Genomic DNA, 16,140 nt, shown 5'->3' on the forward strand with positions numbered 1-16,140 from the left:
CTGGGTCCCTCTTCCCAGTTGGAAGACTGCTCTTTTAGTCCCTGTTTTCACAGCTGTTGGAATGATTAGGCTGTAGATGTCAGAGAGAGAAAGAAAAGGAAATAGTAGTAAATCTTGTTTAATGTATAGGTGCTTTAAAGCATAAAGTGTTTGTCCAAACGCTATTGTTCAATTCCTCTGCTTTTGCTTTTTTTGCTCGAATACTTTGTCACGCTGTGGCCTGACTCTGTCCTTCTTCTCCCTTCCTCTTATCTTCCTTTGTATCTTGGATATGACAATGACAAAACCGAGTAGTAAGTTTACTTTTATTCCCCAGTGGGTCTAACAGCTGGATCACGTGGAACAGCCTGTTTGTTCTCTGCTGCAGCTGTGACTTGTCCCCACAAACAGCAAACTGCCACCAGGAATCTGGAGATTTCACTGTTTACAAGCTGCTTGTCTCTCCTGTACCTTCCTGTTTCTACTCTTCTGCTTCAGTGCCTATTTTTGGGTAAGGCGCAGCTTGCATTTGCTTTGAAGCGCCTTGAATGAATTACAGTGCGGTGTAACTGAATTAATTAGGTGTCTCTAAAGAGGCTGTGATTAAATTGCCAGTTATCTCAGACTGGCATTACATGATGCCTCTCTGTGTTTGGGACTATGTGAGCAAGCCTTTCTTTTCTCCATCTTTTTAAAAAGTGTATCACTGTATTACTGTTCCAGTCATTGTGGTCTGGAAAATAACCACCTGTAGGGTTAATACAGCTGGGAATGGAGGGCGAGGAAAACCCGCCCTGCTTTAGATGTAGTGCAGATGGCTTTTTCTTCTTTTATTCCTGCCAGCCCACTTGACCAGCCCATTGCAGACAGCCTGCAGGTGGAATGGGAAGAGTTTTCCCAGTGTACACGTAATTCTGGTTGACCTCACATTATGTACGTGTGTGAGAAAAGGAGCTGTGAAAAGTACCTGTCTGCTCCCTCCCTTTTCCCCCATAAAATAACAGCCCTTCCACTTCCAAATGCTTGTTTTTAACACATGCTGGTGCCTCTGGTTTCCCTGTGAGCCTGCTTATCTTTTACAGCTGTTAAAACCCCTGCTCCAAACACAAAATGTCATTCACCCATAACTGTCCATGGGCCTTGTTTGGGATCTGCACACTCAGACCTTTCAAGCTGTTCTTTTTAAGACTGGATTTCTTTTTTCCTTAGTCTTTTTCTTGCTGTCTTGTTTGATTTTCACATGTTTTTAGACCTCCATAGTAGTGATGTTTACAGAGGAACAACTGCAGCAGATTTTTATAGCTCAGTAATGGTTTGGACTTTGATTTATAGTGAATAGCATAACTTCAGCATTTTTCCTCCTTTTTTCCTCTAATTTACAGGACACGGTGTTTGCCTTATTTTGTCAAATATCATCTCATATGTTATGTTCTAACTACTGTCACTGCAGTAGTAGACAGTTTAAGGGTTCAAAGTTACTTAGGGCTCAAACTTTCTTGAATATTTCCAGCTACCTGGTCTGAAAGCCACATTGTAGCCTTGTTTTACTATTCATTGCAATTATTTTAGTTTTTTTTTCCGAATTGATTTCTCTGCAAATTTTTGTGTTTCTCTCTAGCTGACTCTATTTCTGTACTGTTTTTATGAACTGAGGAGTTAGCCTCAGGGCTCCTTCAGGCTTTTATTGAGAGTTGAGTTAATATAGAACTCTTCAAAATAGTATAAATAAGTATCAGTATGCAGATAAACCTGAAATGAGTGTTTATTATTGCATGGGACTTACAAGTCAAAAGAAATAGGACCAATGAATGAACAGTTTTTGGCCTTTATTTTTGGGGTGTTGCCTCCAAATCAGAAAGCTTACCAATCCTTTTTACAAAGCATGTAGAATTTGGTGAATTTGTCTTTCTGGAAATTTCAAAGGTGCTTAGTTCTGTGAGAGCCAGCCTGTACTGGTATACTACAGCCTATACTGAGGGATGCTTAGGCCTGACTTGGTATCCTTGAGTATAGCATTGATGCAGTTTTATGTGGCACTCCCTGGCTGGCAGCAGTGCAAAAGCTGAAGTAATAGCAAGCTGCTGCCATTTTTCTTTTGTTTTTCTTCTCTTAAGGTTGGCAGATTTCCCAATAGAGGTGATTTTTTTTTTTTTTTTGGAAGAACATGCTCCTTTCTTTAAACAATGAGTGTAAACTGGTCTTTGGGAAGTTATGCCCTGTTCTCCAGGGGCATTTGCGGCCATAGTTCTGGCACTGGGGGAGAGAATAGAGAAAACCAAAATGTTTGAAGAACAAAGAACATCTTTGTGTGTACTTCAGCCTTAGTTCTTCTTGAGCTCTCTGAAATTACATGTTACTCATTAGACTTATTCATCTGACTGTCTTCTGAAGACTCTTCCCTGTCTGCTCCCTGCTGTAGTGTAACCACTCTCTGTCTTGCACACCACCAGTACTGCCCACAGGCCTGTACCTGCAACACTTGCCTCGTTTGGGAGTCTTTCATTCCTTTCAGTGTAGGGTTTTGCAGAGTGACAAAGCCCACAGCATTCAGGTATGGGGAGTGTTGCTTCAGGTACAGCCCCAAGCTAAAAGAAGCCCTGCTAGAAACTCCCATCCCTTCAGTGTCTTGAGCTGTGATCTCCCCTAGAGCAAGTGACCATGTGTGCCCCTTTGGCTACCTGCTGTAGCACAGAGCTGTGCACACCTCCTCTCCAACCCAGTCCTCACCTCATCGCTTGACTCCACGTGGGGAGTCACACCTAGCTGGGAAAATGTGAGAAAGGATGGGAAAGGAAAACCAGGCACCTTTAATCGAGTAGGTTTGATATTAAAATGTTTTCTGAGTTGCCTGGAGTTTTACACTCATGGGAGGCTATACAAAATTCAAAGATGTAGTTTAACTGTTTGGCAGTCTCTCTTTAACTGGTAACATCTCTTTTTGCCCCTGGCAGTCAATAAAACAAATTGAGGCTAATTGAATAGGAGCCATATGTGTGATAATTAATTGGGAATGTATTCTGATTCAGTGCTCTGTAGTTCCCTGCCGAGTTAAAGATGCAGTCACAACTCCAGTTCACTGAATCATTCTAAGAGGACAGAGTAAAGACAGAAGGGAGACATCAGAAAGGGAATGCATGCTGAGATCAGGAGGAACACAAGTAGAGATCAAAACCATAAGTGGCATAAATGGAATGGGAAAGGGGTGAGTGGGCAGAAAGGAAAAGGCATGCAATGAAAAATCTGAGGGGGTAACCCAACAGACTTGGGTAAGCAGGAACTCAGACCTAAGAAGGATAAGAAATCATGAGCATGATAGAGGAGGGCTTTTAAATATATATTTGGAAAGGAAGGCACAACAGGATGTAACAGACGATAATGGACTCCCATCAGAAATGAGGCCCATGTTTTAAGGGTGTACATTAAACATTTAATGTTTTGAGTGGCTGTACAGTGGCACTAAAGATATATAATGCTGTTCATCTAATCATTAGCCTCCAAATTATGTAAATCTAATGAGATCGAGTTAACTCATGAAATTTCTGTCATGTCGAATATTTTGAAACCCCTTGAAATGGGTTGTCTGAATTTCCATAAGAATGAGTGTTCTCAACAAGTGTTCATCCATTCACTTGGATAATGTAGATCACGTCCTGTGTTGGATTTAACTGCATCAAACATTTAGGGGCAAGCTGAGGTTCGGAGTACTAAACCTAAACCTTACATTCAAGGAAATGCTTATTCAAGCCACTTTTGTCAAAATGTGAAAACTGGTAAAGCTGAGATCCAGGAGGAGATAGATGTTCAGCAAGTGTAACCATTCTAACTGAGGTGATACATTGTGCACAGGCAGTGGCAGGGAACAGTTCGTGCTGCAGCATGCTTGGGTCTTAGTTGTCTCCTGATATACAAAGGTATGTGCTGGACCCAGGTTGCCTTGGGGCTTGTAAGAGCAAAATGCAAACCATCTCTTCTTTCTGAGATAGTGCAAAATGCAGAATTGTGTCACCATTGCCACTGAGAATTGCCTCTGAAACTTTGTGCTAGTTGGGACTAGGTAAATACTGGATGAAAGCTAGTGGGATTTTTTTTTTGTTTTAAAGTCCTTTCATTAGCAGTGTTTGCTCTCAAAATATCAGAGATGTTTTCAGTCTGAAGAGTACTGTAGAGGATACCAAGATGAATGCTGTAAATTATTAACATTCTCAACAGTTTTGACAGTAAAAAACAAAAAAACCAAAAAAAACCAGAAGTATTGAAAGCTATCCCTCTTTTAGATTGGATTTTGTACATCTGCAAGTAGCAGTAAGATTTTTGTTGTTCTTCAGTGTAGTGTCACTGGTGCTGCACTTTCACGTTTGCAGCACTGAAACGGCTTGGTTAGCTTCTGTTTTGCCTCCTTTCATCTTTTGGTGAGAAATATGGATAAGGAAAACCCCGTAGTGAACTAAACTAGTAATTCTGATACAGGCTTTCTTTGGAAGACCAGTCTTTGTCTTAGTCTTGTATTTCCTCATACTTTCATGCCATCTCTACCTTCTAATTTTATCATTAAGCAGTCACATTGAGTCTGAAAGTGAGAAGTAAAATATCTTAAGTATATGTTATTTTAATATTGCACACTGAAAAAGCATGAAAATACTTTGTTATCTGCAGTAAAGAATATCAAGAATGAATTCTGAAATACCTTGTTATCCTTTCCTCCTTTTATGATGTTTAAACAATGTTTCTCTCTTTGTCTGGAGTAAAGGAGAAAAACATCTTGGCCTCATTTGCTGAAGCAGCTCCCAACATTTGTTTTGGTCTAGTTTTTTTGTTTTTTTTTTTTCACCCCCATCTGTTCTCACTCTCTCTGGTGAAAACTTCACCAGGATATTTCTCATCACCTACTTTCTACTCTCCAGCTCCTTGCAGTTTCTCGGGGTTTTGCTGCTTCACTCTTAGGCCCGTCAGTGCAGAGCCCAAGTGAATCAGTCCTGTGGAGCTCTTTGCCTAGGGCTGGGCTCAGTGTAGTACCTTTCCTATAACGTTTGTGTTGGTTCATGATGGGAACAACAGAAGAATAACACTCAGATACCTGTTTTTGTGTAATGTCATTAGCACATTTGCTTTTAAATTAAAAGCACTTCTTTCAACTGCAGGCAGCCAGGTCCAGCTGTGAAGCAGAGTCCTGTGCTAAGCCCCATCCTTAGAGGAACATTAGGATCCTGACATTTTTTGCATCCTGAAGAGTGCATACAATAATCCTCTGTGCAGTTGCATCATTTTTCCACTTATAAAGTTTCTTCTATTGGGTAGTAAAAAATAATCTGAAGACAGTAATTAAATGTCTTTTAAAAGAAAAAGCACACTTAGACAATGGGAAAGAAATTAAGCAAGACAAAAGCAGGAATATTGATGACATTTTAGTAAAGCATTAGTGAGTATTTTAAAGTATACATGGATGCTTAAATCACCTGGCTTACAAATAAGAGGTGAATTCTCCAGCTAAACCATTGAATGTCAGAGCACTAAGATGGGCTGTTAACCTGTGTTTGGGCACTCACCTTTGATCTCGAGTTCACACCTCGTATTTTCATCCCCCTTGCTGTACGAGATCAAAAATACAGAAATTTCCTGACAGGTGTTGGAATATGCCAAATAAACATACTGAAGATGACTCTGGTTTTAAAACCCACTTAAACAAACAACAGCAGCAAAAAAAACCCAAACCAAACCCTCAAAAACATAAAAAAAAAAAAAAACAAACAAACCCAAACAAACCCAAGAAGCCTCAAAATCAGTTATAAAAACCTTTTTAAGAAAGTAATGAAGCTCTAAGAACAGGAAGTGTTATTGATAATAAGACCTTTCTGTGTTTTAGAAGGATGCTTCAACAGTGCTGTCTCTAACAACTGGGACTGTTTATACTTTAGCCCCGCCTTGGTTTCCTAGTGTGCAATCAAAGCCACTCTTTATTGTTGTTAGATGAAACAATGGCCCAGTCGGGGAAGGAGAGAAAGAAGAAAGCATAAAAAAAAATCAGAGTGTGTGATCAAGAAGGCTGCCCAGAAAACCTGGACAGGGACATATATGAAGGGGCTGTCAGCTGTTGCTGTTAAAACCACACTGAAATAATTCTGTCTTTTAGCTGAAACTGATTTAAAACTACTTTAGTATCCTTCCCTTTCTGATTAATACCATTGTTTTTACCTCTGGTGTCCTTCAAATACTGATGGGTGCCTGCTTATTCTGCCATGTCGTTCTCCTCCTGCCTCACATTGTAGACAACTGCTACTGTTTTTTTTTTCATGCTAAGCCTTTGTTTGTAGAGCCAGCAGCAGTAGGCATTCACATGAAAATACTGATGAGTTTTTCCAGAGTCCCGTGAATAATCATAGGGCTGCAATACAGTTAAGTTTCTCTCTTTTAAATTTGCCTGTTAGATGTCATCGAAGAGTGGATTAAAATTCATTGGACACAAACAATGAAAAACTTTGGATCAATCCAAGAAAGGTATCTCTGCATCTCCCAGAGGGAAACTGCCTGTTTTTGTTTTGTTCTCTTTCAAAGTAGAGATCCTCTTCTACACAGCAGGAATCATGGAAATCTTGAATTCGTGTTTTGGGGGAAAACTCAGCAGCAGCAGGGCAGATAGAACAGCTGGAATTTCATTTTGATCTTCTGGAAATAATTATTTATTTAGCATCATCAAATCACAATGATTTATTTATTTGCCTCCATTTACCTGATTCTCAATATAATCTGTATATTCCCCAGAGTGCCTTGATCCCCCTCAGCCTTTTTTCTATCTTTCTAAGGAAATTGGGAAACTAAGTGGAAGAAGAAAATCTTTCTGGGCAGTATGTTTGGGACAGAGAATATAGGAAGTGACCTATTTTTATTGCAAAAGGAAGCAATAGTTTTAATAACCTGAACAGTGCTACACAAACTAGTGGGTTATCTCAGTGTCCTTGTAAATGGGAATTAAAAGAGCATGAGATAGATATTTCAGGAACTAAGCAGGATGTTGACTTTGAAATTGCTGAAGACTCAGCTGAAGACAGTCCAACACAATTGCTTTTTCTCTAGGGTAATTGCTGGAGGAACTCTCCTTGGTTTGCATAGAATAATGCAATTCAGGAAGAAATTCAATTACTGAGCTAATTATCACATTGGATGAGTGGTAACAACCAAATATAAAGTAAGAGGCCACTGGAGGAAAGCCCAAATCACCTACTAATCCCAAAAGTTCACAGTGGGAGGTCCTGGTTGAGAAGTAAAGGTGTTGCTGGTTTGTTAGATGTAGTGGATTATAGTTTAATCCAATGAAAATTCCCATTGCTTTCAAGAAAATACAAACACAGCTTTGGTTACTAATAATTGTAGAAGAATTTTAAAACCCAGAATTGATTACCGGGTGGCATTTATTCAACTAAGCTGAATTTCAGCACTGAAGTTTGCTTTATAAACTGTCTATATTACCCTTGGTTTTAAAAAAATGAAATAGAATTATACCTCATAAGAGCTGTATAAAGATTTGAGTTCTAGTTGTGTTTGAAATGGTAAATTCTTGTCTCATGTCCCAGAGCTCATGTTTTAGCTGCTTAAACAAAGCCTTAATGGAGCCTGGTTTTGTTTTGTTTTGTTTTGTTTTGGTTGGGTTTTTTCGTTTGTGGGAGTCATTCTACTTCCTTCCTATTTTCCGAACCAGGCTGCATCATCTGAATTGCAGTGTTCCAAAGCATTTGTGATTTTCCCTGATTGTTTAATGCATCTTTCTGTCAAAAGAAACAGTAAAAGGGGGAAGGGAGGGGGGGAAGAAATAGACCCAGAGCTGCATGCTGGGCAAAAGGATTCCTGTTTATTAGGAAATTAGAATTTTCTGAAGTATTGGTTGATTTTATGGGTCTCTATATGCCTCCACAACAGAAATGGTGAGAAACTGGGGTAAAGAATAGTATTAACTTTTACCTTACACTACCACACTGATTTCAGAGGCACTGAAAGTTAATAAAGAATCTCATAATCTTAAAACATATGCATTTGGAAATCATCAGTGCTTCTCTGCTGAGAATAGAAAATTGATTGAATTCCACAACCTAATGTTTATGCTTACTCTTGCATATGCAGGTGGATATATATCAGGGTGAAAGAATTCTGACAACCTTTTTAAAGTAAAATGATTCTTTATATTCTGAATTGCTTAGAAGTCACTTCCCCCCAATGCCACTTTCTGTTGAATAGGAAATGATAATTGCAGTTGCAATGAGCTGAGCCAACCAGAAGCAGGAAGATAAATAATACCTCCAATAAAATGTTAATCTATGTAGATAATATACTAATATTAATTACAAATAATTTTAATTAAGACTCTTATTTTCTCAATCATACTTTTTGCAAAGTAGAGAACGTGCCTTTTTAAGGAAAAAAATCAGTTGCTTTTGGTAGAAAGTAGAAATAAAGCAAATCTGTTCCTCACTGTCTACCACATGGAAACATATGTGCAATTTTTCTGTTGGTCAGTTTTCCACAACTTTTTTGGGGAGGCTGTGGGGAGTGGATGAAAAGACTTTGTAACACGTCAGTGGCATCCTTCTCCCAGCTGGATTCAGCATGAATTTACACACAAAATCCTGGAAACTGCTACTGACTCTCTGCTGTGTTTCAAAGACAACATTATCTTTACACCATCCTTTTTCATTGTTATTTAAGCTGTTTGAAAACCTCCCTTATAAGTGATCCCTCTTTGGTGCTGTCTTCCTTGGGGCACGTCTGCAGTTTTCACAGTGAGTAGTTAAATTCGGGCTGGCCAATCACCAGCCTGTTCAAAATCTCCTCTGGGCCCTGTGCTCCCCACACCATGAGCCAGACCCCAGCCAGTCCCACCCAGCCATGCCAATCTCACTGCAGTTCCACCAAGGACACATGAGGGACACACCTGGGTGTCTCCCTTGGATCCCATGCCAGAAAAAGTGGTGTTGTGGCTCTTCTGCCCTGTGCTTGCAGGCCTTCAAACAGATGAGGCCCTTGCCACTGTCACACGTGACCTTATGCTGACTGTTGTTTGGGCCTTTTCCTGTTTTTGCTTTAATCTCATTTTCCAAGGAATGAGAGATCATATTTACATATTTGATAGATAGGTCTTCTGTTAAGGCTAGTGATTGAGGTCAAAGCTTTTGAGGCAGTATTTTCAATTAAATGTCCTGAAATCCTTATCTACCCATGCCAGAGCGGTATTTCAGGGAAATTGTTGTTTACTGTAACATTTTTATTAGCCAGAGTTCCACTTTTATCCCAAGGACCTTTGGGTGCTTGGGAGATGCTTTGGACTTGGTGTTGAATATCCCTACTCACCACAATCACTCTTCTGTTTAACACATGCTGGCCCACAGTGATTTACTCATTCCTTATTTTCTGACTTTAATAGTATCTTTTGTTACAGTTAGTAATAAAAGCTCAATTCAATCTACCTTTTTAGTTGCTTTCTCTTTTGTAATCATTTTTCCTGTGTTGTTTATATTCCACTGCTACAGTGAAAATACTGAATAGGGAATGTGCCATTCATAAGGGTGACAGGATTAGTGCCTGTATGAACTAAGGCCCTCTAATTTACTCTTTTTCAAGCAGTAAGAATGACCAGGGACTCTCCTGTTGCTGCCTAACTAACTATGAAACTAAATAAAGTACTTTTGTATAGTTTTTCCGTAGATGGTACACACGCACAGAAATGTTTTTACCCAAAGAAAACTCCTTGAGTCCAGCTGTTTCCCTTAAGGCTTAGAAGGAAAGAAAGACTGATTAAATATTCTTTCTATTCACTGTTTTGGTGGCACCTGGCTGATCTGTTTCTGGAGCCAGTTCAATTATTGAAGTACATACTGTTGTGTCAGATGCCAAATTCTGAATTGACTGTGCCCCACAAGAAGGAAAATGGGCAGAAATAGTGTGCTGATAAGCTACAATATCAATAGCAGTACTGACCTGAAATAACTATATATGCCTGATGAATAGACTAGTGTGAACTGCCTAATTATATAAATACAAAATGAAGGGTTTTGTTTCTGTTAAATAACAAAAAAAAATTGTTTATTGTGAGAATTGTTTATTTAATAGAAAGAATTGGCTGTAAACATGTCTTTATTTCCAGCACTAAAAGATCAGACCATTCCAACACCAGACTGGCAATTCAGATCGAAAAGGATGCAGGTATGGCCTGGGAGTTTGCGTATCTTGCTTGATTTGCAAAATGTGATGTATTTACACTGGTGAGGCTTTGCTGGGAAAGCTGAAGAGATGCAAAGAGTTGAAGTGTTGTGTGTACAAACCAGAGCATTTTAAATGTAGCAGAGCACCAGTTTGAGTTGTGTGACCCGATAAGTAAATTTACTCCTCAGTTATGTGTAGCTGATCACACAGAGAGCTGCTGGGCTGCCAATTGCTTGGTTAATCACAACATTGGTGTTTGTGTGGAATGTGCAGCAGGCACCCTAACTAGACTCAGAGGTCAGCTGTGGGCAGGGAAAGGTTTTGGGGAAAAAAGCAAGTTAGTGGTGCCCCTACCACTGAGCAGTTTGGGCTAACAGGTATCTCTTCTTCCCCGGAGAGAAATGTTTTTGAGAGGGGGGAGAAGGGAAGTTGGAAAACTTGCAAGAGGAAGAAGTAGGAAAGATGGTGGGCTGCTCTGCTGGGTATCAGTGCCTTAAATGAGCACCAATCCTTGGCCATGCAAAGCAACTTCCAGGCCAGTGAGACTGGGAAGTGAGAGCAGTTTTTGGCACATCAGTGGACACAGAGAACATCTGATACATCAGCTGACATTCTTCAATGCCTGGTGAGACAGAGACCTTTTTGGGGGGAACTGATACCAGTGTCTCATGGCAAAATCCCATCCCAGTGAGAGAAACCAAGGTTTCATATATGTGTTCTTCCACTTTAGTGTTCCGTGGCCGATTTTATCTTGCCATGAAGATGTCAGGGGTTGTATTGTGAAGTTAGGCATTTACATTTTAATTATTGCTGGTTTACCCCCCCCTCATCCTTTTTGTCCTTATCCATTACATCAGTAACATGAACAAATACATGTCTTCAAGCAGAAATAGATGTAATCCAGAGTGTCCAAGAAGGCAAGAGAAGTATTAATAGTTTGAAGCATGAATGGTGGTTTTTAATTATTTATCATTTAAGGCAAGGAGCTAAGATTTTTCCTAAGGCCATTTTGTCATCTGATAGCAGTGACCTTTAGCATTATTATATATGCTAATAAGTGAATTATGTTTTAAACCCTGTAGCACAAGAAAAGCATTCCTTTTGTGTATGTGCTTAAAAGACTTATTTTATTACTTGGTTAAATTTTGACCAAATACACTCCAGAAGGTGCACAGGTGAGTGTGTCTGTGTGGACATGGGCACACATGGACAAATGTACCAGAGCTGGGTGCGTAATGGCCACGGGCACAAAGAGCAGTGTAGTTACAAGCCCTTTACTCCTCTGGTGTCAAGGAGCAATTTGTAGGGGAAGCCATAGCCTCTGCAAGCCTCATCTTCTGGGTTATTTCTTCTCCATGTTAGATCTCCTCCTAAATACGCACAAACATAAAAATGCATGACTGCCTGTGCATCAGTATCCACATACACTCCCACGCATACAATACACCTGCAAGATGTTGGTTTGTACATGTATTTGTGCACCAGCATTTTAAGAGTATTGAAGGTGGGACTCTGATGCACAACAGAAGAGGAAAGCAGTTCTCATGTCAAGCATAGGACAATACCATGGATTGTGCAATTGGACAATACTTGGATTATGTGGCATCATGATAGCATTTGTGATGGGTTCAGTCCCTTTCACAAATCACCATCATAAAGTGCTCCTTTTAATCCAGTTAAAGGCCATAGACCTTTAAGAGATGACACTTCTAGACTGTGATGGGGTGTTGTTCACCTAGGCATTTGGTCCAAGCCATGTGTAATTGAACAGCTACTATTTTTAAATTGGTAGCCATGCTGGTGATGCATGTTTCATGCTTACTCAGTATACTGAGTAAACTCTTTTAAAATCAATATCCTAATCTTAAGTACCAACAGATTCTTCATGGACAAAGCCTTGAAAAATTACTAGAGAACTATAAGAATAAAATCCCAACAAAATTATTGGTATCTGTGTGACCAAAGTATTTGAAAATCTCAGAAAAAAACATTCAAATTTAACTACATGTACTGAAGTAATAATGATTTTTGTTTCTTTACATTAAGAATAGTATATAGACATTAACTTAGCATTGCAGAGACTTTTAGTGGACCAAAAATGTTCTTACTGTTGTAAATCATGGAAGTTATTTGATTGAGTCTGAAATATGTGTTATCACTAATGTGATCTTTTATTTAAAATATTCCTCATATTAACCTGATTCTTTGAAGGACTACCTAGGAAATGTAGCTTGTATAAAGTATCAGGAAGATATCATCTAGCTAGAGGAAGCACATTTAAGTAGGAATGAAAAAGAACATAAAATTTAATGCAGAATGGCTTTGTATATTTTTTTTTTTTTACAAATGTGTGCTGCTCTGGTTGTAGGAAATGATGACAATAATCTCAACTCCATTTTTTATGAGCATTTGACAAGATCTCTGCAGGAATCTCTTTGTGGAGATTTGATCCTGGGCCGCTGGGGAAACTACAACACAGGAGACTGTTTTATTCTGGCATCGGATTATTTAAATGCCTTTGTGCACTTGATAGAAATTGGAAATGGCCTTGTCACCTTTCAGCTCAGAGGGCTCGAATTTCGAGGTAAGGATCCATGATGATATAAATAGCGACAAAACCAGCAATAAATCCTGTCTATCTTTTTAATCTATCACAACTCTGTAGTAGGACACAGAGTTTGAGGACCTTTTTCTTTCTACAGATACTTGTCTGTCTGAAAGCTTGGTACTTCTTTGTATCATTATATGGATGTTGTTTTGAAATCTAGATGTTATGAAATTTAGAGCCAGTATCATAAGACTTTCAAAAAGAAAGCTTGTTGAGTGGTTTGCTTGGTTCACAGATCTTTTAAGTAACGCTTTGTTAGGTTTTCAGATTATTTATTTTCCTCCATTACTGTGAAAATTGGTATTTTTCTTAAAATTTTTCAACCCAAAGAACCTTGTCTTTGGGAGACAAACAAACAAAAGAACGAAAACCAAAATAAGACTCCTTCCATATTCTATGTCCTTTTGACACAGGAAAATATCCTGTATCAAACTGGGCAAGAAGCCAGTGCTGAGATGGTCTCTGTCACACTAGAACAGCAGAGTATAATCAAGGTGACTTTTCAATAAGGTTGAGTGTGAGAAAATAAGTGACAGACTGGCTCTTTGAATGCACTTAAGTGTGGGAGGATTAGACTAGGAAATAACATCTGTGGGCTCAAGTCTTGACTCTGTGACAGACTCCATGTAGAATGTTGAATCAGTTGTGGTGAATGCTTCATGTTCACTTTCCTTCCTGTGTAGTGAGGATGAAGATAACAGTCTTGTGTACTCAGCAAAGTTATGTGGAAAGAAAATAGTAAATGCCTGAAACAGCTTGGTATCGTAGTACCTCATGAGATGCTATTCAGAACAAGTGCAAATTGTAAGAAAAAACAGCTGGAAAGGAAGAAAGATAATTTGTTTATCAGACTTTTAATTTCTTGTTATTTATGACGATTGTTGAGGAATACATGGTCATGCATGTGTGGTTCTTAGGCTTGCTTCAACTTCCAAGAGATCAACTTCCAGTAATACAAATATTATTGTATTCATCTTCTCCTTCAGTGTCCCCATTGTGAGCAGTGGTGCTGCTGTGTCAGGGTTAGGTACTTGCAGTCTAACTTCCAGAATTTATCTTTGCTGATTATCCTTTTGTGTTAAAATAGTTCCGTGTGGGATTTGAAACAAACAGAAAAAGAAATCTTCCCACTTAAATTTCAGGAGTTTTGTGAGGTGGTTTTCTTTTTCCTTGTGCAGTTACCCTTACTGCTGGGTCCCTCTCTATCATCACCATCACCAGGCAGAAGAAGTAAAGTAAATGTTGGAAACAGGTGAAAGCATATGAAAGGATCATGCTAGCTGGATAAAAAGACTGGGGCCTAGCAGACAGGAATGAACTGGAAGTTGAATGGGGAACAACTGGATAGTTGCAAAGTGGTTTGGGAAGATGTTCTTTGACATTGAGCCAGGATCATTCACAGCCAGCAAGTGCCATTTGGCACTTGGATCTGAGAGCAGAGCTCAAAAATTGCAGTGTGCCACCTGTCGAGGTATCTCTGTATTCCCTAAAATCACAGTTTAAGTAATTAAATGTGTCTGAAAATTGACCTTTCCATGCAGATTGCCTAATGCTGTTCAGTGTTAATTAACTGTAGTTATTAGTGTTTTACTTTGTGAATAGATCCAGTATGTCTGCCAGCTGCAACAGGTCTTTAAATTCAGCTGGGACTGAGCTCCACAGCCTCTCATGTCTTTCACAGACTGCTGTTGAGAGCCAGCTGAGTTCTCAAGAGGAATATCCTTTTTCCCAGTCTTTCTTGCACTCCTCAGGGGGAGGCTGGCATCCTGCAAAGCAACACCTCTTTCTTACCAGAGTCTTGGACGGACCTGGACCAAGAGAGCAGCAGCAAACTGAACTGAAAAGTAATGCCAGTTACTGGAGCTGGAGAGGACTGGGGAAATGGTGGTTTCACCTTGGTTATCTCATCCTCGGTACAAATTTATGTAATCCTCACCCTCAGAGTTTAACTGGTGGAAGAGACTGCTCAATACTAGAGGAGGAGGTAGTAGGAAATAGGAGAAAAATGGACTCTCTTCTCTGAACCCACTGGATAATCCTATTTCAAGAATAAGACAAAATTTGTGGTTATTTTGTGTCCTCAGAGACACGGTACGTAAGGAAGTTTTCTCTGGTCTTCAGAGTGTGTGGTAGAGGAGTTGTTATGGGAACAGAAACTAGAAGTGTATGTATTGCTATTCCGTTGTTTGGCCTGGAACAGAGAAGCCATGTAGGGTGAATAAAGGAACTTACCTGAGACAAAACCAGCTCAAACATGTAGCAAGTGCTGTGCCCTGTGAGAGCTGAACCCGACTGGAATGTGTGGAATGAGTGCCAGAGAAATCACACAAATTACAAGCCTGCTTAAGGATGGAGTGGGAGAAGCAAAGGATCCAAGAGGGGAACCAAGAGGGGCTTCCCAGAGAGGAACCAAGCACAAGCCAGATAAGGATGCCTGGATCTGATGCAAACTATAACAAAAGCCTCATGGACACCAAAGTGTGAGCAAGTAATCTGCTGTGTGCCCAGTGGAGACTTCCTGTAGTGATGTGCTGCTGCCAGAGGGTTGTTTTTGTCTCCAGGTAACCCATGATGGCTGGTGTGCTTTAGATAAACTATTCTGCAGAATTGTGCCCTTCCTGTACGTGGTTTGGTCCTTCTGCCAACAAGGAGCTGGGTTGCTCTGGTGGGGCTACAGGCCACAGGGGCTGACCTGAATGCAGAATTTCTTAAGGGGATGAACCAAGGCTATTCAAAGGAAGTTGTGTGAAAGCTGAGACTGAAATTCTGCCTTGGAAGGCATTCTTTGCTCCTTCCCTTGAACAGATTGCTGCCTGCAGGGGCAAGAAGGCAGAGCAGGCTTCCATCAAGCAGCACCAAGAGACATCTCTGTGTGGACTGGGCATGTTCTTCCCCATTTCAAACCTTGCAAAGGGCTAGTGAATACAGCCTGAATATTGAATACAGTAGGATTTTTTTATTTTCTGCAGAAGTGCGAGAACTGCCCTGGAAGAAGCTGGTGGTTTACAAAGTCAAGTGGCAGTTATTAAGCACCAGACTCTGCTTTGGGCATCCTGCATTCTTATTTTTAGTTGTCTGGTCATGCACTCTTTTTTACAGGGGACCCTAATTCCTTTCATTGTACAGAATGGTTTCCCACAAGGGGGAGAAAAGGGCTAGAGGAGGAACTTGCAGTCTGTAATTTCTGAGCTTTGGCAGCTTCATTTCAATTTCAAACAAGTAATTTTAATTGAGGGCCCCAAAAATTGGCTGTTCCTTAAATAGGAAATCTGTGTTTGCTTTGGAAATGAGTGAATCACAACAGTGTTCTCTGTGACTGTTTTCTGTTTATGACTAAACCAAAAGCAATATTTGCATTGTGGAGCTCT

At 39.9% G+C, this 16,140-nt stretch overlaps 1 protein-coding gene across 1 annotated transcript in view; it reads left to right on the forward strand.

Moving 5' to 3' along the window:
• Positions 1 to 16,140, forward strand: part of PCNX2 (pecanex 2) — a 153,124-nt gene that overhangs the window by 100,941 nt on the left and 36,043 nt on the right. Inside the window, exons 24-25 of the mRNA XM_053936997.1 lie at positions 10,106 to 10,164; positions 12,533 to 12,748. Of these exons, the coding sequence (XP_053792972.1) occupies positions 10,106 to 10,164; positions 12,533 to 12,748 (275 nt within the window). The remainder of the gene's footprint in view (positions 1 to 10,105; positions 10,165 to 12,532; positions 12,749 to 16,140) is intronic.

The sequence above is a fragment of the Vidua chalybeata genome, chromosome 3 (assembly GCF_026979565.1).
Source record: "Vidua chalybeata isolate OUT-0048 chromosome 3, bVidCha1 merged haplotype, whole genome shotgun sequence".
Taxonomy (NCBI): Eukaryota; Metazoa; Chordata; class Aves; order Passeriformes; family Viduidae; genus Vidua; species Vidua chalybeata.